We start from the raw sequence: 23,161 nt of genomic DNA, 5'->3' as shown, positions 1-23,161 counted from the left end.
TTCTGTTGAGATTATTATGCATTCATCGATGTATTACATAACCAGCACCATAGTTTAATCGTGACCTGAGCGACCAGGAAATGCAAGTTCCATCGTGGTGACAGGTGTTTGTCCCAATCTCTCCTTCAGCCAGTCGTCAAATGACATGGTATGGACCTTGGTCTTCAGCCGATGTAGCTCGATAACACCATCATAGCCAGCATAGGCCAACCCGTCCAGGAACTCCCACGGCAGGCCTATCTTCTCATGAAGTTCCTCGATGATAGTGGGTACATAGACTGTGTCCTTCCCACAGGCCTTGGACCACCTTTCCACGGCCTCAGCAAAGCTGAGGTAGCTATGGCTGTTGTAAGCAAGCAACTTCATGCCACGGGGCTCCCTCCGTGACCAAAGCACGAACAAAGAAAGCCTTGGCTTCCTCGGGTTGCGAAAGGGCATTCTGAAGTCAACCTTAATGGGTGTGGCAAGGATGTCTTTGTCGCTTTTCAGGTCGAAGCGCGGGGTGCAAAAGATGTTTTCTAGATAGGTGTCGGGGATAATCAGGGGCCTCTTCTTGACGAGGGCAGACTGTTCGTCCTCGATGTGGTTAACGATTGGCAGCCTTGGCGTTTGAGTGCATGGAGCGTGTATACTTCCCCTGGGATCCTTTGGCAATGGGGCTCAGGGCCGAAAAGACGAAACGCTCAAGGGTACCGCAGCCGCCGAGTCGACGGTATTTTTGCAGTTAGGGTCAAGAATGATGGTGTTGGCACCCTCAAAGACGTTCACCAGAGAGGCGATTTCAGCTAGGTCCGCGTAGATGACCTCTTTGCCTTGCGCGGTTAGTGATTTGGACGTCTCCGAGAACGGATCGCGGGTCGAGGCTCGAACATGCCAGTACGACAGCTTCAACGAGGTATTGACAACTGAGCTGCCTTGATTTCCCGTTGTGCCAACCATAACAATAATTTTCTTGGCCGCAGCTGTCTACATGGGACCTACGCGTGGAAGCTAAAGTAGCTGAATGTCGTTAGTCAAGTAGACTAAGGATACGTCTTGGCTTCTGTCCCCCCCAAAAAAGGTCTCTACGAATCCTTTCGCTTTAAGGAATTAACCGAATTTTCGGTAGTAACGCAACCATGTTGGGGATATGGGCGTTGTCGGTAGTAGTGCACGTCTTGTACTAGGCTTCGTTCATCAAAGCAGGCTAACGAGTGTATCGGCAATATCGGTACTAATATTGAGCTTGCACCTCGATGATTCGTTCTAATGGAAGAAAACGAGGCATGACACGAGTAAGGAGAAGCCGGTAGAGAATGTGAGAGCTATTCATAAGAGAAGAGGGACTATATGTCTATATCATGTTGGTTTGTAGCTTTGTGTGTGCTATCGATGAAACAGGCTCGCCGGGCATGATTCGCGGTGAGATTGCCAGCATTCTTGAGCGAAGTTATCAACATTACCGATTTGAGCACGCATCAGTTGATCGCGAACTAAAGGTCATTATTTCGGCGCTGGAGTGTTGCTTTTCATAGATGCATTTATCGAATAAGGTGGTTGTGGTACCGCGGTAATTTGCGACTTCTTGCTTTCTTGTCTCTTTTCAGAGTATCTGGTACAGTATGTGCTCTATTAGTAACCTACAAAAGTCTTCTTCCTTCTGATTACGTTTCAGACTCAATTCGGCATCTCCAAACTAGGACAGACTCGATACAAGCACGAATGTGTCCAATACCCGTTGCTAGGCCGACGAAAAGACAGCCGTTTATTTGAACTAGGATGCTCTAGCACTTGAAACTCCCATCCAGCACATGTTGGCGCAATTAGGTTATGTTCCGTTCACGGCTAGATATTTGAAATCTTGTCGTACTCGTCATGATGCTAATCCCAGACCTATCCTGACGGCCAGAAACGACTCCATCCTAAACCTGGGTTGTCAACCTGGCCTGAAAGGCGGAAAGGGTCCTTAAAACACTGTAAGCACCTGAATCAAGTCAACTAAGAGGTATCTCTCCCTATTAACAATTGTAGGAATATAATCCATACTATCCCTATTGAAATCCCGAAACTGATTGTATAGATCTGGTATGTAACTACATACTGTCAGGTAACCCTGGGGGTGGCCGGAGAGGGAGCCATCACCTATTCACACGCATCCTACAGGAAAACTAGCTATTTGATGTCTATATGTTCGTCTATTTCACTGGAAGACTAAAATGGCGTGTCCGAACAGAAGTAGACGTAGGCTTGCATTCAGGCAGCCGTTGAGCATGGTAGAATAATACGCAACAACATACCATTAATAAGTGTAGGTAAACCGCAAATATCGAATTGAGTCTACTCCGGTACTTTCAGGAGGAAGGGATTAGCTACTCTGACGCTCTCTTTTACTCCGCCCACCCTTTTAACCGCCCTTGCAATCCATTTTATCTCTGTGCGGATGGGGTGGCCCTGGTATTAGCTTTCTAGGCCCCACGGTATTGACTCTTTTGCGCCATAGGCCACAGCGTCACACATATCTCCACAGTAATCTTTCAGGCTGTTGTCGTATAGTTCTGTCTAAGCAATGTTGTGACTCTAAATTGTCCCGGGCTTCGTTCTCTTCCTAGCTGTTGCCGACGACCGCTTGTCAGATTACAGCATCAACATCTCTAGCCACTCGTCAAGTTCCACCGGGGACTTTTTATACGATAACCTTTTGAAATAAACTCGAAAGTATTCGCACGCCAACGAGGAGTAAGTGAGCGCATTATAGCTTCATCCAGCACCCGCCGTGAGTCGCTCACTTGCTCTCGGCTTGCCCCATCCGCATAGTTGCCACAAGAATCGATGACTGCAACAATGGAAACTGCATGCACCACAGGCGCAGGGCAGCGCGGCTAGATGTGGCGTATGGGGCGTGTTCGAGATGCCGTACTTCCCGCGCAGGCCTCCATTGGCCGTACCGCTTCCTCTGAGCTTATATGTGATCATCTGGATGATGAAACCTATGTAAGACGTTTGGCTCACACAACGCAGATGGAGAAAGAAGTTGACCATGTTGACTCCGTTTCCACCAATTGTGATCCGCTTAGGGAAAGACTCTGTTGAGTAATAGGTAACCTCATTGCTGCGCCACTGATCGTCAACTGCTGACAAAATTTCTTGTTCATATTGTGTACAAGCAGTACGTCTCAAACTGGTTGCGGAGAGTGCTTTCGTAAGTATCATGCCATCCCACGCATATAGCCTTGATTTCCCCGGCCTGAGGCCAGGTGAGAACTCAGTATTCATCATAATTCCAAGAAGCCTCCGCAACCACATATTATCGCTGCATAAAAGAGCTGTCTTGCCAATTTGATGTTAAGGTAAGAGCTATCCCAGACTAGTTATATCGGGTACGACGTGACGGCAACTGAGCGAGTAATTTGAGTACGATGGATATTTGGTTCACCCGAAACCTTGTTGTGTTGACCTGGGGGCCAGGCCATCATCGATCGGCTTTATTTGGATTGCAGGAGGGACCACTAGAACGACGTTATAAGTCCCTAGAATAAGAAGCGGTTGAGTCAACAGAGACGATGTTCTGGATGATATTGAGGCGATAGCTGACGACCATTCTAGAGCAGGTCCGGAGCCACACCCAGAAACTTGGGAAGCCCCCTAAGACTTATCATTTCCGGTCGTGTTCTCTACTTCCATGTAGAGTAGCCCGTCTTTGAACCAACTGCGTATTTGGCATTGAAATAGACTCCTGTCATCTTTTCTGTTAGATCATTAGCCTCCAATAAAGTTTGACTGAGCACTTGTTTTCTAGGACCCTGATGACCACTCAACGGCTGTCAGAGGCCCCGGGCGATGTCTTCAGCCAAAAAGACTGTGCCTACTTAGAACAGAGGGCATTGTATTGACAAAGAGGTTCCTAGCTTTCATCGTGTCCATGTCAATGTCACAGTGAATGCGTCTTGTGTATAAAAGCAGCCATGGCAAACGAAAAGCCAGCTCCAACTAGCCCTCTTGAGTGGCACGACGAGGAGACAGGCGATAAAATCCTAAGGATGCCAGACAGGCAACTAACAGAGATGTCCAATGACGACCCCACGCAACTGCAAGCCATCACAGACGGCGCTCGAAAGGCAGCCGAGGAAGAGAAGGATATGACCTTCAAGCGAGGGTGTGTCACTCACTGCAAAGCTCTGGTCTGGTCTGTACTCTTCACAAGCGCCATCATCATGGAAGGCTTTGACCTGGCATTGATTGCCGGCTTCTATGCTTTCCCAGAATTTCAGGTACGAGACTTGCTCGAGTTTGGATTATGGACCAAACCGGCTAACACAGTTGCTTACCAGGTGGAATTTGGAGAATTATCGCCCAAGTCAAAAAATTGGCCCCACAGAGAAGTACCGCCGGCATGGCAAACGGCGCTCTCAGCGGGTGCCCAAATTGGCCAGATCACCGGCCTCTTGATGGCCGGCCTGATTGCTCAGAAGATCGGTTACAAGAGGACGATGCTCGGCGCCTTGGCACTCATGATCGTTTTCATTTTGATCCCGTTCTTCGCCGAGAACAAGCCGGTACTTCTCATTGGAGAGGTTATGCAAGGCATTCCCTGGGGCGTATTCGAGACCATGCCGATTGCCTACGCCTCGGACGTCTGCCCCCAGGTGATGAAGCCCTACGTGACAACCTATGCCAATGTTTGCTGGGTCTTCGGCCAGCTCATCGCGGCCCTCGTGCTCCGAGGCTTCCTGAACGTGCGCGGCGAGTGGGCATTCCGCATCCCCTTTGCCTTGCAATGGATATGGCCGTTGCCCATCCTCGTCATTGTGCTTCTTGCCCCTGAATCGCCATGGTGGCTTCAGCGATATGGCCACACGGAGGCCGCTCGGTTGTCTCTGCAGAGGACAACCAACTACAACGAAGAGAAGATCAACAACAAGCTCGAGTGGATCAAGCATACCATCCTGCAGGAGGCCAATCGCAACGATTCAAAGGAAGACGCACGCACGCTGAGGAGCTATATCAAGTGCTTCCGCGGTGTGGATCGACGGAGAACCGAGATCACCTGTGGCATCTGGATGGCCCAGGCACTATGCGGATCCAACTTGATGGCTTTTGCCGCGTACTTTTTTACTCAGGCCGGCCTCCGCACTGATCAAGCCTTCAACGTGCAAATTATCGCGCTGGTCCTTGGTGTGGCAGGAACCCTGCTTGCTTGGGTGCTCATGAACCATACTGGTCGACGTACAATCTACATCTGGGGCCTATGGGTCCTTTTCCTAGTCCTGCTCGTCATCGGCCTGCTCAATGTCTTTATACCACAAGATGGAACAAAGAGATCAGGACACGAGTGGGCCACTGCAATCTTGGTAAGTATAAATTGTTTTTCTTCTTTCTTTCGTGTCGCCACCGAATCCAACCGGTTGCTGACATGTCTCGCAGCTGGCTGTCTACATCGTCATCTACGATACAAGCGTCGGACCCTGCTGCTATGCCATGGTGACAGACATATGCTCAGTCGCACTGAAGGCACCAACAGTGGCGTTGGCACGAATCTGCTACAACTTCTGCGGTAAGCGATGACACAAGGCTTGTTGAGCTCCAGGCACGTGGCTAACGGCAAACAGGAATTCTCAGCGTCGTACTGAACCCACAGATGTTGAACCCCGGTGGCTGGAATTGGGGTCCCAAAGCCACTTTGCTCTGGGCCGGCTCATGCTTCCTGTGCTGGATGTGGGCGTTCTGGCGACTGCCGGAACTCAAAGGCAGAACTCCTGGTGAACTGGACATCTTATTCCACGGCAAAGTCAAAGCCAGGAATTTCAAGTCGACTCCTGTTGACCAGTTCAGCTCTGCGCATCTCCATGTCAAGAGCTTGCCCAGCGAGCCGAGCAGTCAAGAGAAGCTCTGTGACTCCGGATCCATCAAGCGAGGCTAAGCCGGAGGGAATGGACTGTACTCGTTGGATCATCTCGTGGCTATAAGGGGGTTGGACCGCTATAGCATTGCGAGCGCGTCTGGCGTCTCTGGTGTATTGCTTGACGGTGGAGGGAGTGGAGGTTAAATAGCAACCTGGCGGGAATCAGTACAGCAATAGAGGGATAGCAGGGCGAGGGCGCCATGTACAACCATCGTCACTTTGCACACGTATGTATCAGTAACTGGAGATGATGTTTAGATAGCAAATTTACCTACCAGATATCACTAAGGATCAGTCTTTGCGAAACGGCTAATGCAAGTGAATTGGTATTTCGTTCTGGCTTCACTGCCTTCATTTCAATCCGCGGTCTGTCGGTTTCATGGGTGTGTTGCCCTAGACTTTGGTGTCACCTCCGTGTTGATTAGTCTTTGCTGCGTGTTTGGCCTGCTCAATGTCGAGTCTCTGTCACGATGGCGATCGCTGCCACGAGGATGGTCTCGATCCCTCTCGTCGTGCCTTCGGCTACGTCTCTCACGTTCGCGCTCGTTCCTGTAGCTGTTCGAGTGCTTCTCCTCGCGCCTCTGTCGCCGAAGTTCCTCGTCCTTGCGATATTCGTCCAGTCGCGGACGCCGCTCGCGGTGTCCATGTTTCTTGGCTAGCTCGAGCTTCTTAATCTCCTCGTCCTCCTTTGCCCCAAGACCCAGCAGGTTTTGTCTTCGCTTGACTTCCTTGCGCTTAGTCACGACTGGTTTTCCATCCCAACCCATGCCACGTAGCATTGCGGCTCCGAACTCGCCATCGGGTATCTGGTCATACTCATCTGTCGTAGAAATCTCTCCAGCAGTCTGTACACCGCGCTTCAGTGCATCATCCTCCGTGATGACCAATTTCTGCTTCTTTCGCTTGTCCTTGCCGAGGAGCGCGTTCATCGCATTTTTTTCCATGTTGTCGTCGGTTTCATCATCGCTGTTGTTATCTTCCGCAAGTCGGTTGTCCGCCTCAGTCTTGCGATCGGCTGCCGCAGGTGGTTGCTTTGAAACGGACTTATCGGCAACATTCAAGCCCCATTCAATGTCCTTGTCCGCGTCTGCGACGTCCGTTTCCTTCAATGATAGAGATTTTACCTCGTTTCGAGGTCTCCGAGATTTCATGACGTTATCCCACTGCGAAGTCTGACAGGCGATGACGGGGGTTTCGCTAGTCCGTGATGCTTTCGCTTCTCTTCTTCTGCCCTCATTCTCGGCTCCGTTGGTGCCGAACTCGGTTACAGCCTCATGTCTTCCAGTGAATTCGTCTTCTCCTGAGTCGGAGTCGGGCTCAAAAGCATGGGATCGGGGGCGTTTGCCCAACGACGAGGATGACTGCGGTTGCCGAGGAGGCTTTGCGCCGTTTGCAGGCTTTGGTGAGCGGGATGAAGCTCCACCAAGCTTGAAGCCTATGCGCGAGGGCTCTTTGGAGTCTGACATGATATTTGACCTCTTTCGCAGCGTACGTGATGTTCAGTTGGTCTTGTTAGCGGTGAAAGATCGGGCTTTGGTGACTGCAACGAAGCCTAGAGGTAGAGGCCTGAGCGCGATAATAATAATGCAGGCCTACTTGTACTTTTAGAGGCGGAAAGTGTGGCTCATTGAGTGCATAGACCAAATGCTCAAGGGCAGCTTCAAATAATGCAAATTTGACTTGGAAGGATCCGAGGTTGTGGCTGTGTATGTCTCAATCTCTGCAACCAATGAAGAACCAGATCTTGACCTTCGCACTTAGTTTCATCAACCTGAAATCGACTTCACTGTACAAAACCTGTTTCCCCCAACAAATACCTTGGGGTGCTTAATTTTCTGCTTTTCTAAGTTATCATGCACTTTCCATTCAAATGACTCCGGCCGGAGGCTTCTTGCGCTGCAAAGCGTCCTAGCCTCCCCCTTTCAGCAGCTTACAATGGGAGTCACTGCCAATATGTACATTGGTTCCTCGTCAGAGGCAAGATCGACTATCTTAGCAAACACAACAAGGCTAGGGTAGGTAATATCTAATTCTGCTTAGCATTTTTCTTCATTCCTCCGAATCTGATAGGAAACCCCTCGCAACCTCGAAGGTTGTCATACTTTGTTGTTTTGTGAGGTCTATTCGGCCCAGACTTTCAGTAGCTACCGTAAGTACTAGCCTGACTTTATTCAAAGAGAAGAACTGTTAAGGAACACAACGGTCACATTGGGTAGTTCTATACATATCCTTTATGGTAACGTCATTTTCTCCCTAGATCTCTATCCTGTACAATCTTCTCGTCTTCTAATAGTTTATCAACGAAATCAGCGCGTCTATCGATTTTCGCATCAATCGCAGGCTCTGGAGTTCGTTATTATTGAGTTCTGATTTGACTGGTCCCCGCCACCAACCACGCCTTAATCTGACTTCCAAGCATGCTCATGTGTTGACTCTAGGAAGGCACCACCCAATGGCTGATGTGTTTTCATGAAGCGCATTGCAAGAACATGTACTATGCGTACTTAGCTTGCATTTTGGTGCCTGCCAACGAGCACAGTAAACACGCTATTGCATTGCTAAAAGTTGCTCTGGAAGGCGCATTATGTATCAACTTGCCAGCTGTCAAGAGACAAGTGAGGAGCTGTGCTAACCGAACCCCAGTCCATTCGGATTTGGGGTAATCCCACTCCAAAGCATAGTACAGAGTGCCTACCTTTGCCTACGTACCTGCCAGCTGCCTTACCCGTTCACCGTGCCTGTTGTCCTTGACCAACATTTGGCCCGCCAAAATTGAACACAATCGCGCCTCCAGCAACTGTCACAGCGGAACTTGTGCTAACGTGAGGTGCTGCGAAAAATCAGATCAATCACGACTTTCATTGCCTACGACCCAACGCCATTCATTCCATCCCTAAAACTGCGCATATCATCACGCAAAGTTTTATTGAGCTCAGAAAAGGTGTCCGTTTTTTATTAAACGGATGTCGCGGTCGCTGATGGCCGCTGGCCATGGCATCTAGCACTCACCTCCAGATCTTAAATGAGAAGCGCGAAAGATGCAGGTAAGTGCCGCATCATAAAATAGAGCTCAATCTCCCGATGCCAGCGATATAATTTTCGGGGTGCTGATGGACTCTAGTTCAATTGCACGATCACGAAAACGCAAGTTGCGATCGTTATATGCGGTCGCAACTAATGAGGATGGCATCCCCAACATCAGTTTTCAGGACCCCGACGCAACGCCCATCAACGCAGCCGAGTCACGATTTCTTGAAGGGTGCGACATCTTGCAGTATGTGTCATATGCTTTTTTTTCGCTCGCGAATCTGCTTTGGCGCTCAATCCACCTTATTGACAAACTCCCAGAGGACGCAAACTCGACGAACTGAACATCCCACCGCGACCCAGGCGTCGATATGAGATTCCCCGCCAGCCGACTCCGAGTGGACCATATGTCTTGAACGAGAACGCGCCCTCGCAAGTAGTAGCTAAACTGCCAGTCGTCGATGGACCGAGTGTTGCAAACCAGGCGGCATCCACGCCAGAACGTATGGGACCCACGGAGGTGCAGAACAAGACAGTCTTACTTCAGAAGCCCCAGGTCAATGTGATTCCTGCCACAGAAGCGAGCAAAACAAGCTTTGGGCCTACCGCAAAAACCATACACTCACAATCAGATCCAGCTAAAGCCGGAAGTTCCAGTGCAAGGCCAAACCAGCTGTCGTCCCACAAGCAGATTTCTGCTATCCAAACTCAGCCTCTTGGGCAGGATGGATTGCTGAAAGGAAACAAGACGGATAATGGCAGTCGTGATGCGCCACAACCGCTGAAGCCTCAAGAACACCCTCCCCGTACTGCACTAACAAGCCCCGACGCACCCCAGCCAGGACAATCGAACCTTGATCGCAGTGACACGGCATCACGGGAAGGCTCCGAACGTAAAGAGGATGAGCAGAGCGAAATGGAAGTGGACGAACCAGTGGAACGAGCGGCTACAGAGGTTGCACCTTTGTTTCTTCACATTTCACAGCAGGACGCTCGGCCTCTGGATGTTCTCTCATCGCCTGGATCGACAGCGCAGACAGCGACCACCCCGGCCGTTCTTGATACTTCCACAAACACGAGTCCCGACCACGATGGTATGCAGTATATGGAGAGGGCTGAGGATGCTGTTGAAGCTGGGAAACCTCGAGATATCAACACGCCGACGCCTCCCAATCTAGATGCGGCCGAACAGAATGGGACATTTGTAGGTTCTTCGAGGGAAGTTGAGGCGCAGCTTCTTCGTGATTCTGCAGACGCTGCAAAAACGACGGCTAGTAAAACCACCGACGCGACAATTTCCGAGTCGCATGGTAAAGCGTCCGAACCAGTCCTTGCCGAACCTCCGGTACCCCCGGAAACTGAACCGACAGCAGCCGAAGCGGCCGGCTCACTTACGAAGGACGATGTTGATACGATTATGACTGAAGTTCCCAACCAACCAGCAAGCGAAGAGAGGCCAGACAAGTGCAAGGACCTTGAGACACCAGAGGGTATGAAGGAACAGTCAAAGCCCCGAATACCCCAGGCTTCATCTTCCATTCCGCAACACGCAGATCGTGCCGTTACTCGAGTCTCTACTGGTGCTATCAGACAAAAGTCTGTCTCGGAGATCCTTTCTGGCGACCATCCCAAGGGTGTAGCCGCATCGCGCTCGTCTGATTCAGAACCCCACATTCATGCCCCCATTACGCCCACATCACAGTCACCTAGACCTCGGTCTCGAAGCCTCATTGAGAAGGCAAGATCCAAAGATAAAAGCAAGCTCTCCACGGTGGTGTTTGGGAAGCAACCGCGGAAATCATCTGATGGAGCCAAGTCCGTAGTTCAGACTCACCCAACGCCCAGTCAGCAACTCAGCGACGACTACTTTACGCCACTCTTTGTACAAGGATATTCGAACGGACAGAAATGGATGAAACCGCTGGAACAAATTCTCCATCACGCTCATAAAACCGTTTCGACCCCTGATTCGTATACACAAATACTCGACAACCAAGCCTGCAAAGTTCTACGACGTGTCTACCAACTGCAGCATGCTGATAAGTGGTCATTAAGGCAGCCTAAACGTTGTCCAGAGCCTTCGCGTCAAGAGTCTCACTGGGACGTCGTATTGAGGGAAATGAAGTGGATGAGGACAGATTTTCGTGAGGAAGGCAAGTGGAAAAGGGCTGTGGCACGCAACCTCGCCTCGGCTTGTGCAGATTGGGTCGCACTGAAGGATTACCCCGAGGAGCAAAGGGAGCTGCAAGTCAACGCTGCTTTCCCTCGTTATCCTCCAAGGCCAACCTGGATTGATGGTGATCTCGAGTGGGACAAGCATTTCACCGACCCAAATGACGGGGAGGAGCAAGATGTGGAGAATCACCCTAATCCTCCAGACCTCGTCCCCTCTGCCGGTATTGACTCACCCCTGGAGCAGGATGACGAACCCCACGAGAATATCCTGGATACCGTCGCACCCTCAGCCATTTTCGCATTGGAGAGCGATGATGTGGTATTTGGTCTTCATCACTCACCTAATACCGATCGACTGCTGGACGAGTTACCTATGTACGGATCTCCCCTGAAAGTCCCAAACACGGACATGACTGCCCTTGGTCGAGATCCCGATTCCCGCTGGAAGCGTGACGTATTGCCAATCAGCAAGTACGTTGAAGGTCGCATCGAGTTGGTTTCTAAAGAGCCTCCGCGGAAAAAGTCGCGGTATCAGTATGCCCAAGAAGATGATGATGAAGAGGTGCTCTTCAGCCAGCAATCGAGCACGCCTGCTCCATTGGAGCCGCAGAATCCCCATGTGGCTCTCTTCCAACCAGCAAACAAGGCTATAAGAGACAGACTGCACGCAGGTCACCAGTTCCGTCCACCTAATGAGCACACAATGCCGCTTCAAGCATTCTACGAGTCGCGGAGTTGCTCTCAATGGACGGTAAGCGAAGACGACGAGCTCAAAGGCTTGGTTCGTGAATACTCCTACAACTGGTCTCTCATATCAAGTATGCTCTCCACCAAATCATCATTCACTTCTGGGGCTGAGAGGCGAACACCATGGGAATGCTTTGAACGCTGGGTTATGCTCGAGGGACTACCCCACGACATGCAGAAGACACAGTACTTTAAGCTATGGCAGACTCGTATCGACGCGGCTCAGCAGGTCATTCGGCAGCAGAACCAAAATGCCCTTGCGCAGCAAGCACAACAGCAGCAGCAAGCCGGGCCCAACGGTCCCGTCACACCCGTCGTGCGGAGACGCCTATCTTTGCCACTGAAGGTGGAACGACGCAGGAACCAAAAGCACCTTACAATGATAGACGCGATGCGTAAACTCGCGAAAAAGCGTGAAACCGCTATCCAGAAGCAGCAACACGCTGCCGGTTTGGCTGCCATGCGGAAGGCTCAGGAGCAACCCCAACCCAGAACAGGGCCTACGAAGACTCCGCGCGAATATAGCATCATGCGCTGGGAGCGGGATCAAGCGATGGCCGAGAGGTTGGCAGAGAGGATGGCACAACAACAGCAACGCGCCGAAGCACAGCGCAGAGTACGACCTACCGCTGACAGTTCGTCGAGCAATGCTAACTCTAAAGCGCAGGCCACGATGCAAGCCAGAGCGCAGCAGGGTCACACTTCGCAACTGGCCGCGGGGCAGAACGCGCAGATGCCGCAAAATCCAGCGCAGATAGGTGCTACTCATCCTCTCGCCAATATGGCTCGTGCTGGCGTGCCCAATCAGATGGCAGTCAACGGTCAAGCTCGGCCTAGGATGCCAGGACAAGCAGCCCCCAATGGCAATATGGCCCAGGGACACATTGCCGGTACTCTTGTACCGCCTATGCAGATGAACGGGAATGGACAAGTGCAGATGCCCGTCGTCAACGGCCAAAACCGCGTGTCAATACTTACACAACCAGACCTCGGTCTAGTTTTGCAGGCCCAACGTATCTCGGAACAGCAGCGTCACGCAGTGCAGATGCGGCAAGCTCAACAGCAAACCCATGGCATGCAACAAGCCAACGCAACTCTACAAAACTCGCCACCAGCTATGCGAGCCGCTATGGCGAACGGTGTCAACCAGAAGAACTACATGAGTAACAATGCGCACGCCATGATTGCATCCTTCAGCAACGGAAACGGTTCGGGAATGTCGACGCCTCCGGCGTCGGGTCTGAATATGCCGGCTGGTCAGTCAGGATCCCCGCGACCGCCTGCTGCCATGCCCCAGCAGATCCATCAGACCTATGTCTCACAACTTCAACACATTGAGAGTCAGATCCGGCAGTCAAATCCTAACACACCTCAAGACATGGTGCGGGAAATGGCAAAACAATTGCTGCAGAACCGCCACAACAATCTCGCACAGTCGGCGATGAATGCCGCTGCGGGCTCACCAGGGCAGACGGCAATTGCTAACGGCCCTCATCAATATGCTCAGCTGCTGAGGGCGCAGCAACAGGCCCAGGCCGCTCAAGCTCAGCAGCAAGTAGCGCAGCATCAGCGAAACTCTAGTGGTAGTGCCACCCCGCCTGTTCCTAGTGTGCCAAAGTAAATCCGCTCTCTCGCACGATATGCTGGGGGAGTCAAGGGTGTCTAGTCTGGACCTGAAGGCATGCATTGGGCATAACGACACATTGAGTGTCTAAGAAGCTGGGTGTTGTGTATGCCTGTGACCTGGTTGCGTCCTTTTGCAGGTAGTGTCGGACGGTCCAACAAGTCAAGGTTATGTCTCAGGTCCAAGAATAGCAAGCATTGTCGTTTAAGCAGTAGTCCCTGCTCTGGGCTCTAACAGATATGAGCCTGTTTGCACATATACCCACCACGGGGACGAGGAGTTCAAAGTAGCTTCGCGACCCGAGGCGCGTAATGAATTAAAAAATAAGACGATTGTATCACAACTTGCGTGAAGACTGCTTGTGAAAATCAGCGTCGGGGAGGGGGCGGGGATGTCGACGGTGGGGTCGACATTGACCTCCACGGCCATGTAGCTCGCTCTATCAGATGGGGGCCCTCGTTGATAAGAAGCGATAAGCTGCGATAAGCGGGAAAACAGCGGCCCTTACAACTTTTTTTCTTCTTGTGATGCTGGCTTGCTTGCATACCAACTCGATATCTTGGTTCATCTGTCTCGACAAGCATCCAGTTTCTTCAAGAACTTGACGAAATATTCGCCAATATGAGCAAGAGAAAGCGAGGGAACGCCTCGAATGGCACTACTACCGAGGAGCCCGTTATCACGAAAAAGCCCAAGACTTCGGATCCCATCACAATCCAAATTGTCGCGGGATCCTATGATCGCGTCCTCCACGGTGTCACCGCCACCATATCCACCGACGACGAGGTCGAATTTGCCGACACGTTTCTCTTCAATGCTCATAACTCGGCGGTTCGATGTCTCGCCATCTCTCCGCCGTCGGAACCAGAGCCCAACAAGGCCCAGAAAGTCATGCTTGCCACGGGTAGCACTGACGAACGAATAAATGTCTACAACATCTCAGCCCATCCGCCGAGCCGGAAATCCCAAGACATGCTGTCCGCAGTTGCGCCACGCAAGATTCTCGAGAACCACAAGAACCGTGAAATAGGCACACTTTTGCATCATTCATCTACCGTCACGCAACTGTCGTTTCCTACAAAGTCCAAACTCATATCCTCGTCCGAGGACTCAACGATAGCCGTCACGAGGACACGAGACTGGTCACTGCTCTCGAGTATCAAAGTTCCCAAACCCAAACCCCAAGGCCGGCCGAGTGGTGACACGGCGGCCTTGGACGGGACGCCAGCCGGCGTCAATGACTTCGCCATTCACCCGAGCATGAAGCTTATGATCAGTGTCAGCAAAGGCGAACACAGTATGAGGTTATGGAATCTGATGACAGCGAAAAAGGCAGGCGTGTTGAATTTCGGCAGGGATACACTTCAAGATATTGGTGAAGGAAGACACTTGTCGGGAGAAGGCAGAAACATCATCTGGGACACTACTGGAGAGGAGTTCTGCGTGGGCTTCGATAGGAACCTCTTGGTATTTGGCATGGATGGCACGCCCAAGTGCAAAGTCATGTCGGAGCCGAAAACCAAAATTCACAAAATCTGCTATATTGCCACAGACACAGGCGAGGATGATGGGTCGCTTCTGGCAGTATCGACAGAGGACGGAAGGATTATGTTCTTCTCTACGAAAGCTGAGGACTTGACCTCAAATAAAGCGACCGAAGACAAGAAAACACCCCAACTATCCGTTGCCAAGCTAGTTGCGCAGCTGGGAGGAAAAGAAGCGGGTGTGTCTGGTCGAATCAAGGACTTTGCGGTCCTACGGACATCAGACGAAAAAGGAGATGGTTTACATTTCGCATGCGGAAGCAGCGACGGCAAGCTCCGCGTGTTCAAACTGAGCATCGGCGACTTGAACAAGGCAAGGAAATCCAAAAAAGCAGTGCAGATGGGCAAGTTGCTGGGAAGCTACGACACACAAAACAGGATTACGTGCGTGGAGGCATTTGTGATGATACCCCGCCCTGATGGTGTCGAGGATAGCGACGAGGAATTTGAAGACATCTCTAGCGAGGATGAAGCGGAAGAGGAGGAGGAGGAGGAACAGTAGATCGAGAATAATAATGTACCTATCGTCAACTGTATGCAACTTACGACTGAAGCGGTGTATGTAGAGGGGGCTGAGGCGCTACTGGACAGACTGCGAGTAGACTTGGCATGAGATTAGATCCGGCTAGCATGCATATATGTACTCTTTCTGGCCGCCGACATGCGGACGAGGCACCCGACTCGGGATAGATGCGTAAGCCGGCCCGCTACATCATGTCTCACCGCAGGGTAGTTCTGCAAAGTTGTTGGATTGCGCTATCACGTATGTATTCATCTCAACGAATATAAGGCATAAATACACGATCTGCAAGGCAGGACTTGACGGACAGCAACGAAACATGGTGTGATGCAGCGCTTCACGAAGTACGAGGACTCCATAGAATGTGTGGGGTAGCGGCAAATCAACCTTCTCACCCCCGGAAAAACATCATGGATGCTGCAGAGAAAGAGAGAATGACGGCAGATGACTCGCCAGATCGGGTGCTCATCTGTAGCATGTGATTGTATCACCGGTTGGGACAGGCTCCACTGCCCTCCATTTCGCTCCATTCCGACCAGGGGCAAGATGCTATGGACCAGTGATGGAGCAGCTCTTTCAAACGCTTGCTCGCCTTTTTCCCGGCCGCTACTCCACCCTGCGTCGATACAAGCAACGTCGGGAAAAGAGAAGGCGGCATGACTTGGCCGTGGCAGGCCGTGTGTGGCCTGCGACTGGATTGTATCTAACCCGGGGCAAACGGCTTCGCGCCGAGATCTATGGTGGTGGATGCATACTTTGCACAAATGCAACCACTCTCGCAATTGCCAATTCTTTTTGTCTACCACATGGTTCGTTGACCGTCATTTGGTTCACACTCGATTCGCTTTTTTTTCGTCACTCAGACCGCTCGCTCGATCCAGCTGCATCTACCCGAGCGCGCACAATCCTCCCATTGCAAAACCCGTGGCGTTGGGTAAAGTTTGACACCTTTTAAGGTTACGGTACTTACCTGAGGGCTTCTCATAATCGCCTGGCCTTATTCCTGCTCGTGGGACAAGGTGTCTGTCTGTACTTCAGCTCCAGCTCTCAGCTCGAGCCTCGACGCGCCTCCAGTTCAAACATTGCCGTGCCCTCGTGTGATGTGCTGACTGACGGTCTGGACGGAACATACTCGCTTCGTTTCTCGACGGGGTCTACCTTGCATTCTGCTAGATTCATGCGACGATAGAGCGCGGCAAGGATACTCGACTACCCCCTACTAGTGGTTCAACAATCGCTTCCTGAGGACCAGCTGTCCTGCGACAAAATTACATATTTGGGCATCAACGGAATACAATTAGCAGCCATCCAGCATACCAAATGGCCAAGTCTCATGAAGGCGCCCCGATCCTCCGGCCGATCCCCCGCCGTCCCTTCGACGTCAACTTCATAGGACCGATACCTACAGACGACGACGACGACGAGTCGCTGCCGCCGACTCCCCAACGAGACCCGAACGCCCTCAACCTTGAGTCACTCAACTCTCGTCTTCTCGGCACCAAACGCAATGGCGACTTCGACTCTGCCCCTGCCTCGGGCTCCCTCAGCCGCGCCCAGTCCATCATGAACCTCACCAGCTCGACGCTGTTCGGTATCTACTCGCCGACTACCTCGGGCCAAAACAAGTTCTTTGCAGAACAGGATGAGCCGAGCACACCCTGGGGAACTGGGGCCGAAACACCGGCCCGGAGGATCAACCCCGACGAAGGAATCTACGAGGTACAGAAGGAGCGTGGACACGTACTGCGGAGAAGGTCGTCCCTCCACCCGCCGCCACGCATGATGCCGCCGTCGAAGCCGGCCGCCGCTCTCTACATTGGCCTGCGAGCACTTCTGCTGTTTGGTCTGGGCACGCTGTATGGCGCTCTGGTCGCACGGTTCCAGGACGGGCGCAAGTTCTCGGCATTACAGATGGAGGACATGGTGCAACCACAAATGTACGACTGGAAGTACCTGACCTTCTGGGGTGTTTCTGGCGTTGTGTTAGGCAGCTTGCTGCCATGGTTCGACGGCGTATGGGAAGATGTTTTCGGTAACGATGATGCAGTCGAGTCGGCTGCCGAACACACCATGGGCTGTGATTCCACGGAATCCGAGCCCGATACCGACTGGGCCCTGGTCGTGCGTGGCATCGGCGCTTTTGTCGGCATTGTTTTCGCCATCGTACGTTGTGCATCCAACTTCCTCTCTTCTTCCGAAGCCCCATCAGGGCGGAACTGACATTCCGTAGCGCAAACTGCCCTGGGCGTCGACCCTCCAAGTCTCCCTAACGTTGGCCTTAGCAAACCCCTGCCTATGGTACCTGATCGACCGGTCGAAGCCGGGCTTTCTGTTTTCCGCAGCGGTCGGCCTGGCCGGGACGGCACTCCTTATGGGCCTCAATCCGGACATGGTACCCACGCCCGCGAGTCAGTCGTCCTTTGGCGCCTCCATTGCTGGCAGCAATGTTTCTAGTAGCGACAGTACTTTGGAATCGCCCCCTCCTACGATGATGCTCGGCGGGCTGGCGAGCCAAGAAACCATCGAGTCGAGCATATGGACTCTCAGCGTGCTGTTCTGCTGTTGTGTCTGTTTCGGCAACATTGGGCGAAGATTGGCGCTCAATCGGTCCGCTTCGGCCAAAGGAAGGTGGGCGGAGCGGAAACCGTGATGATGTGAAAACTGTAACTTTTCTTTCATGCAATTCAATTATATGAGGATCAAATCAGCTCGTGTGCCTATTTAATTCGAGACGGAACGGAGATCAGTCAGTTAGTCAGGGAACCATCTCAATACCGGAAAGGTCGGGCGGGCTCTGGAAAGGGAAAGGGAACGGAAAGGGTTCAAACGGACGACCAACGACCATATGCACTCAGAATTTATGTGGATGAATACCTCGGGACGGGGACAGCATCGATAAATGTAATTCGTATCTTAACTACGTACTTCGGGCGATGTTTAGATATTGAGAGGCATAGGTCGGCTCGGGTCCAGGCACAGTTCAGTTTATGGCGGTACCACAACACAACACTCGGCGTTCAAGTTCATGTTTCCAAATATGGGGGGGATTGTCTATCCTGATGAAAAGCATGACGAAATGGCTAAAGATTGAACCAACGACCATATATATATGCGAAGCTATTTACAAAACCGCAGGGGTTTCTTGGATAGGTAACTGTTCATCATTCCAGTCAAGTGCTTCTGAGGATCATTGTCTTACGTGAGTGGGACCCCAGCCACTGGAGGGGCTTTGAAGAACTGAGCGTCATCGAAAGCACTGCAATGAATTCTCTCAGACAGATACTAATTACGAAGCCCGGATTTCGGTTTTAGAAAGGAAGTGGACCGGTTTCTGATGCAATTCGACTTTATGCGAAATGGGTGTCGAGGCCGGCTCCTGAAATCCCCCTCTAGTCGCCCAGGAAAGAGTGTTGTTTCCCTACTGCGTGCTTTACACGTATTCAAAGCCGGGAGAACACAGACCGGCAATTTCGTCACCCTGGGTTTGCCTAGAGCTGCTAAAGGTATGCTAAACCGCAACTCGTAAGGTTAGATATTATAAGAGATGTCTGTCTGTACTGGCACCGTTTGAGGGCCATGTATAGCCCCAAAAGCTTCTTTACCACACGAACCGAGGCAGCTGAATCTCCGGACAATGAAGCATCGTCTCACACACCAAATTCCTATCACCCCGAGCCTCACGGTCTTCGTCATAAGACATGTGAGAAATTCCATGGATGAAAACACACAATTTTACCAAGTTGTCTTATAATGCAGCTAGCTATACACAACAATGACGACATCATCCACACTGATGAGCATGTTGTTGACCCAAACAATTCTAGGGCGAAAACAACCAACACAAACTCCGCCCATGTGTGGTATCACTAATATGATAACGCTGAAGGGATATGACTGTACTGAATGAAGATGATGACACACTGTTCAAGCAATATGGTGATAGGTTTAAATCGCAGGCAGGGTAAACCTCCCCAGCATAATGCCACCACACCACCAAACTGAATACAATGGGTCAGATGCTGCCGTCGGCCACGACCACCATACCAATAACCAGAAACAAGAGGCCGCCCGTGGTGGCTAGTCATAAGACGAGACAGTGGGAAATGGTCCTGGAATCGTACACACACTCGGGTCAACAAATATATTCCATGGAGATGCTATTACGAATTCAGTCAGGCTACATTCGCAACGCCGACTTGGTCGCAAAAAGGTGCCGCGGGGAAAAACGACGATGGACAACCAATAAGGTTTGCCAAGAAAATGGCGAGTAGCTTACCATCTGCTAGACTCCCATTCCACAATCCACCGGCAACAGATCTTCATGCGTTCGCGGACACTGGACGTTCCAAGAAGACGGTACTTCTCCTCGTCAACGACGGGCAAGACGCTCGCAAGCCACCAGGGGAAGATGGCTGGGTCGGTAGGACATTCGCCATAAATTGCTAGTACTCGAGTCGTGAGCCAAGCCACGCTCTGGGCTCGCATCCTCCTCACGAAGTCGACGCTCAGGTCAAGTAGTTGGCGAGTGGACATGTGCTCAAGGTCTTCCACGTGGGGCATGGAAGCCGAAGACAACCGCCTCCCCGTTGTTCTCGTCACACTGGTCTGCGAAGTCGTGGATGAAGTCATCGGCGTGGTGAAGTCTTGCACCCCCTGACCGCGCATCGTTTCGACTATTTCCATTTCCTCCTCCTCGGCCAGGCTGATGTCGTCAATTTTGTCGATGTTACCCACAATGTAGCCGTCAAGTTGTCCATGGCGCGTGACTCTGAACCGCGACACGCCGACGGTCTCTAACAAGCTCCGCCCATCGGGAAAATATTCAATGTTTACAATGCGCAGCAACGTGCCGATTGCGTGGAAATGGGGGTTTGCATCCTGACCTTGCTTATGGAGCACCATGCCGAAAGTTCGATCAGCCTCCATCGCCCGCCGAATCATGAGTCTATAACGTGGTTCGAAAACATGCAGGAATGTCGGCATGGCGGGAAACGATAAGGTGCAGACGAAGAGGGGGATATCGAAATCCCCAATGTTCGACTGCTGTTCGATGCGAACAGCTTGGGAGCGGAGTGCCACGATATCTGCCCAGAAGCCATTGATAATTTGGCAAAGCCGCTGATTCGAGGGAAAGGAGTTCGAATTGAGTTGAGGCTGTATGGTTAGCGCCCTGCGGCAAATCGGACAGTATATCGAGTGGTCGAGCACCCGCTGCAGGCAATTCCGACAGAATGTATGACCACAGGATGTGGTCAAGGGATCGAGGTACAGCGCATAGCAGACCTGGCAGTCCATCTCAGTGCGCACCGACTCTTTCAACCTCAGAAATAAGGCGGCATCGACCTTGGAGACCTCAGCCTCTGGAGCGCCGACAGAGGTATACAACACCTCCGTTCCGTATTCTAGCACGCCGTTGTTGACGAGGGTGTAAGTCGCCAGGATGCGCCCTCCTTTCAACAACTTGGTCGTTTCATCTTTCTCCTCCAAGCTGGGCAGTCCAGCCACTTTCCAGCGGTCGTGAATGGTTACAGATGTCGCCAGCTTAGACAAGTCACTGACATCTCGATCCTGGTCCAGCGCCGCCCGGAACAGAGCCAGCACCTTGTTCACTGTCACATCGATGCTGCAGTCGCCGACAGCATGTTCCTTCCCGCAGCTCGTAAAGGGGCACTTGAATGCCTGCAGCCGCCCCGCCGTCGCCGGCCACGATATGTTGGTGCGCACATACGTCTGCGGGATGCACTGCTTGCACAAGCTCTCGCCGCAGGGCAGCGTCGTCGGCTCCTGGACTATGCGGGAGCACACGCAGCACTGCGCCAGTCTGATAATCTGGCGCACATCCTTGACGGCGTCCAGCAGCTGCGACGAAGCCGTACTACTGGCCGCGGCAGCGGTAGTCGACAGGTCATCCTTCTCGAACCGGCTCTGGGACGTTGGGGTGTTCGGGGTTGGAGGAGTAGACGGCGGGGGTATCGTCGGGCTGGTATTGGCCTGTATTGAGGACATGAACGCATCTGTGTCGTCCAGCTCTGTGCTGGGAACACAGCAGTGGGTTTAATATTTTGCGGAAAGGAAGCGAGATAATACTAATTAAATAATAACAGGGTGAGATAAAGTCACGGAGGGTGTTGCGGTGGCCGATGACGGCAACGGCACCGGGAAAGGGAAATGGGCCAACCGGGACTTTCAGCCAAGTTCATATATGCCGCTGGTTCATAGGTGACGATGGTGTCTCGACGCAAGTGGGATCAGGCCAGACCTTCGCAACATGATACTTTTTGTCGGATGACCCAAATATGTAAAAAAAAAAAAAAAAAAAAATACGCCTAAAAGCGGGGCAATGGCAAATCTCTAGAACACTAGAATCAGCGATATATAGTGGTAACAGCCGTTGTGTCTGCCTTCGCGTCCAAGAAGATGGTAGAGGTCATCATACATGTCTTTCCGGCCAAGTGGGTGGGAGGTGTGGAGGGTTTTAGGAGCCGCCCCTCAAACAAGCCCGACCGAGTAGCGGAACCGTACAGGTACTTCAACGGCTCATGTCATGCGGTGCCAGCCAATCATAGCCGTCAATGCTACAGCGCATCTCGATGAGATACAAATATGATGGTACAAAGTGCACACACTCGGAGCGGGCTTGCACTTACTTACAACGCAGTAACGCCAAGCGATGTAGATTCTGAACTAGGAAGGGGGCAGCGTGCAGGACCCTGGGAAATCACTTGGGAAGTCGCGAACGTTCCGACAGTCGGGAAACATCCAACCCGTTGAAACGGGGAATCTCATCGCATTCGGTAAAAATTCACCTGCTGCAGCAATTCAATGCGCGCGGGGTCTAGTCTGTTCTCTCTCTTTCCCGAACTCTCGGCCATAATACACCAGCGAAGGCGTGTTTGTCAGCCACGTTATAGCGTTGTTTTCTCGGTAGCTTGGTGCCTCGACTGAAGCTAAGCTGTGACGTAGTGGCTCGTTGGATTGAGGTTGGCGGCATCGAATCTATTGCTTTGGGTTGCTTTGGGCCCGGCGAGACGGGCACACTATTAGAGCCATTCCTTCCAGCCTCAGATTCCAAAGCCTGCTTGACCAACCATACGATTGTGCCCAGGAGATCTAGATGCACCAGCAAGAAACGCTCGACAGCGCGTTAGAGGCTCGGGTTTCGTAGGAGTGCAGCTAGAAAGCGGCAAGCAGTACGACAGGCAAGCTAGACGCGAGTCAGGGCGAAACTCAGCGCAATCGATTACTCGTCGACTTGTCTGCCCCTGCAACTCCCGACTTGCTCTATTGTAAGATCTGCATTGCAGCCTCCAGTCCAGCCTCCATTCGACCATGGTATGGTTCTGTCACGCCAGGTACGAGCTGAAGAAGCTGCGAACAATGGTGGCCTGGAGTGTCTTCAATGTAAACACACATAGTACCTCTACCTCTCGCAACCTACCCAGCCCAGGACGTATTCCTCGTTGCTAGCGGCCAAGCCAGTGCACCAAAGAGGAACGATCCCCGCGTTGTCGTTCGATTGACACGAACCGGTTCTTCCACCACAATCGCTTTTAGCTGTGCAATGTTGACTTCATAGATCTTGGGGAATCTAGCCCTCCGATTCTAGCAACCCCAACTGCCAGCCATATGAAAGTAATTGCCCCAAA

General features: G+C 51.9%; 7 protein-coding genes across 7 annotated transcripts; 3 read left to right on the top strand and 4 right to left on the bottom strand.

Moving 5' to 3' along the window:
• Positions 1–54: 54 nt before the first annotated feature.
• On the bottom strand, positions 55–939 carry BCR38DRAFT_471354 (uncharacterized protein; the record flags this gene model as incomplete). Its single annotated transcript, XM_040862859.1, has 2 exons — positions 55–645; positions 694–939. The coding sequence occupies 2 exons, from the start codon at positions 937–939 to the stop codon at positions 55–57; spliced, it is 837 nt and encodes a 278-aa protein (XP_040719904.1).
• Positions 940–2,592: 1,653 nt separating this feature from the next.
• BCR38DRAFT_96318 (uncharacterized protein) lies at positions 2,593–3,612 on the bottom strand. The gene has a single exon (XM_040865805.1). It carries the CDS (start codon positions 3,280–3,282, stop codon positions 2,737–2,739), a length of 546 nt encoding a protein of 181 aa, XP_040719903.1. The 5' UTR covers positions 3,283–3,612; the 3' UTR covers positions 2,593–2,736.
• Positions 3,613–4,040: 428 nt separating this feature from the next.
• Positions 4,041–5,896, top strand: BCR38DRAFT_333310 (general substrate transporter; the record flags this gene model as incomplete). Its single annotated transcript, XM_040855214.1, has 4 exons — positions 4,041–4,247; positions 4,308–5,327; positions 5,401–5,530; positions 5,586–5,896. 4 exons carry the CDS (start codon positions 4,041–4,043, stop codon positions 5,894–5,896), a joined length of 1,668 nt encoding a protein of 555 aa, XP_040719902.1.
• Positions 5,897–6,046: 150 nt separating this feature from the next.
• Positions 6,047–7,499, bottom strand: BCR38DRAFT_96335 (DExH-box splicing factor binding site-domain-containing protein). The gene is made up of 2 exons (XM_040865806.1): positions 6,154–7,499; positions 6,047–6,095 (listed from the first exon to the last, which is right to left on the bottom strand). The coding sequence occupies exon 1, from the start codon at positions 7,342–7,344 to the stop codon at positions 6,256–6,258; it is 1,089 nt and encodes a 362-aa protein (XP_040719901.1). The 5' UTR covers positions 7,345–7,499; the 3' UTR covers positions 6,047–6,095; positions 6,154–6,255.
• A 1,370-nt stretch (positions 7,500–8,869) lies between these two features.
• On the top strand, positions 8,870–13,448 carry BCR38DRAFT_481107 (uncharacterized protein; the record flags this gene model as incomplete). The annotated part of the gene is made up of 3 exons (XM_040863345.1): positions 8,870–8,922; positions 9,000–9,152; positions 9,227–13,448. The coding sequence occupies 3 exons, from the start codon at positions 8,870–8,872 to the stop codon at positions 13,446–13,448; spliced, it is 4,428 nt and encodes a 1,475-aa protein (XP_040719900.1).
• Positions 13,449–14,072: 624 nt separating this feature from the next.
• Positions 14,073–18,165, top strand: BCR38DRAFT_481106 (insulin-induced protein-domain-containing protein; the record flags this gene model as incomplete). Its single annotated transcript, XM_040863344.1, has 3 exons — positions 14,073–15,493; positions 16,820–17,678; positions 17,746–18,165. 3 exons carry the CDS (start codon positions 14,073–14,075, stop codon positions 18,163–18,165), a joined length of 2,700 nt encoding a protein of 899 aa, XP_040719899.1.
• Positions 18,166–19,787: 1,622 nt separating this feature from the next.
• BCR38DRAFT_332472 (ATP-dependent protease La domain-containing protein) lies at positions 19,788–21,521 on the bottom strand (the record flags this gene model as incomplete). Its single annotated transcript, XM_040855150.1, has 1 exon — positions 19,788–21,521. The coding sequence occupies one exon, from the start codon at positions 21,519–21,521 to the stop codon at positions 19,788–19,790; it is 1,734 nt and encodes a 577-aa protein (XP_040719898.1).
• Between the last annotated feature and the right edge of the window lie 1,640 nt (positions 21,522–23,161).

The sequence above is a fragment of the Pseudomassariella vexata genome (genome assembly GCF_002105095.1).
Source record: "Pseudomassariella vexata strain CBS 129021 chromosome Unknown BCR38scaffold_2, whole genome shotgun sequence".
Lineage (NCBI taxonomy): Eukaryota > Fungi > Ascomycota > Sordariomycetes > Amphisphaeriales > Pseudomassariaceae > Pseudomassariella > Pseudomassariella vexata.
Note: the sequence above shows the minus strand (reverse complement) of the source record. Positions and strands in the feature narration are given on the sequence as shown.

Coding starts and splice junctions, on each gene's coding strand:
- BCR38DRAFT_96335 (XM_040865806.1), bottom strand. CDS start 7,344: ATGTCAGACTCCAAAGAGCCCTCGCGCATAGGCTTCAAGCTTGGTGGA.
- BCR38DRAFT_96318 (XM_040865805.1), bottom strand. CDS start 3,282: ATGTGGTTGCGGAGGCTTCTTGGAATTATGATGAATACTGAGTTCTCA.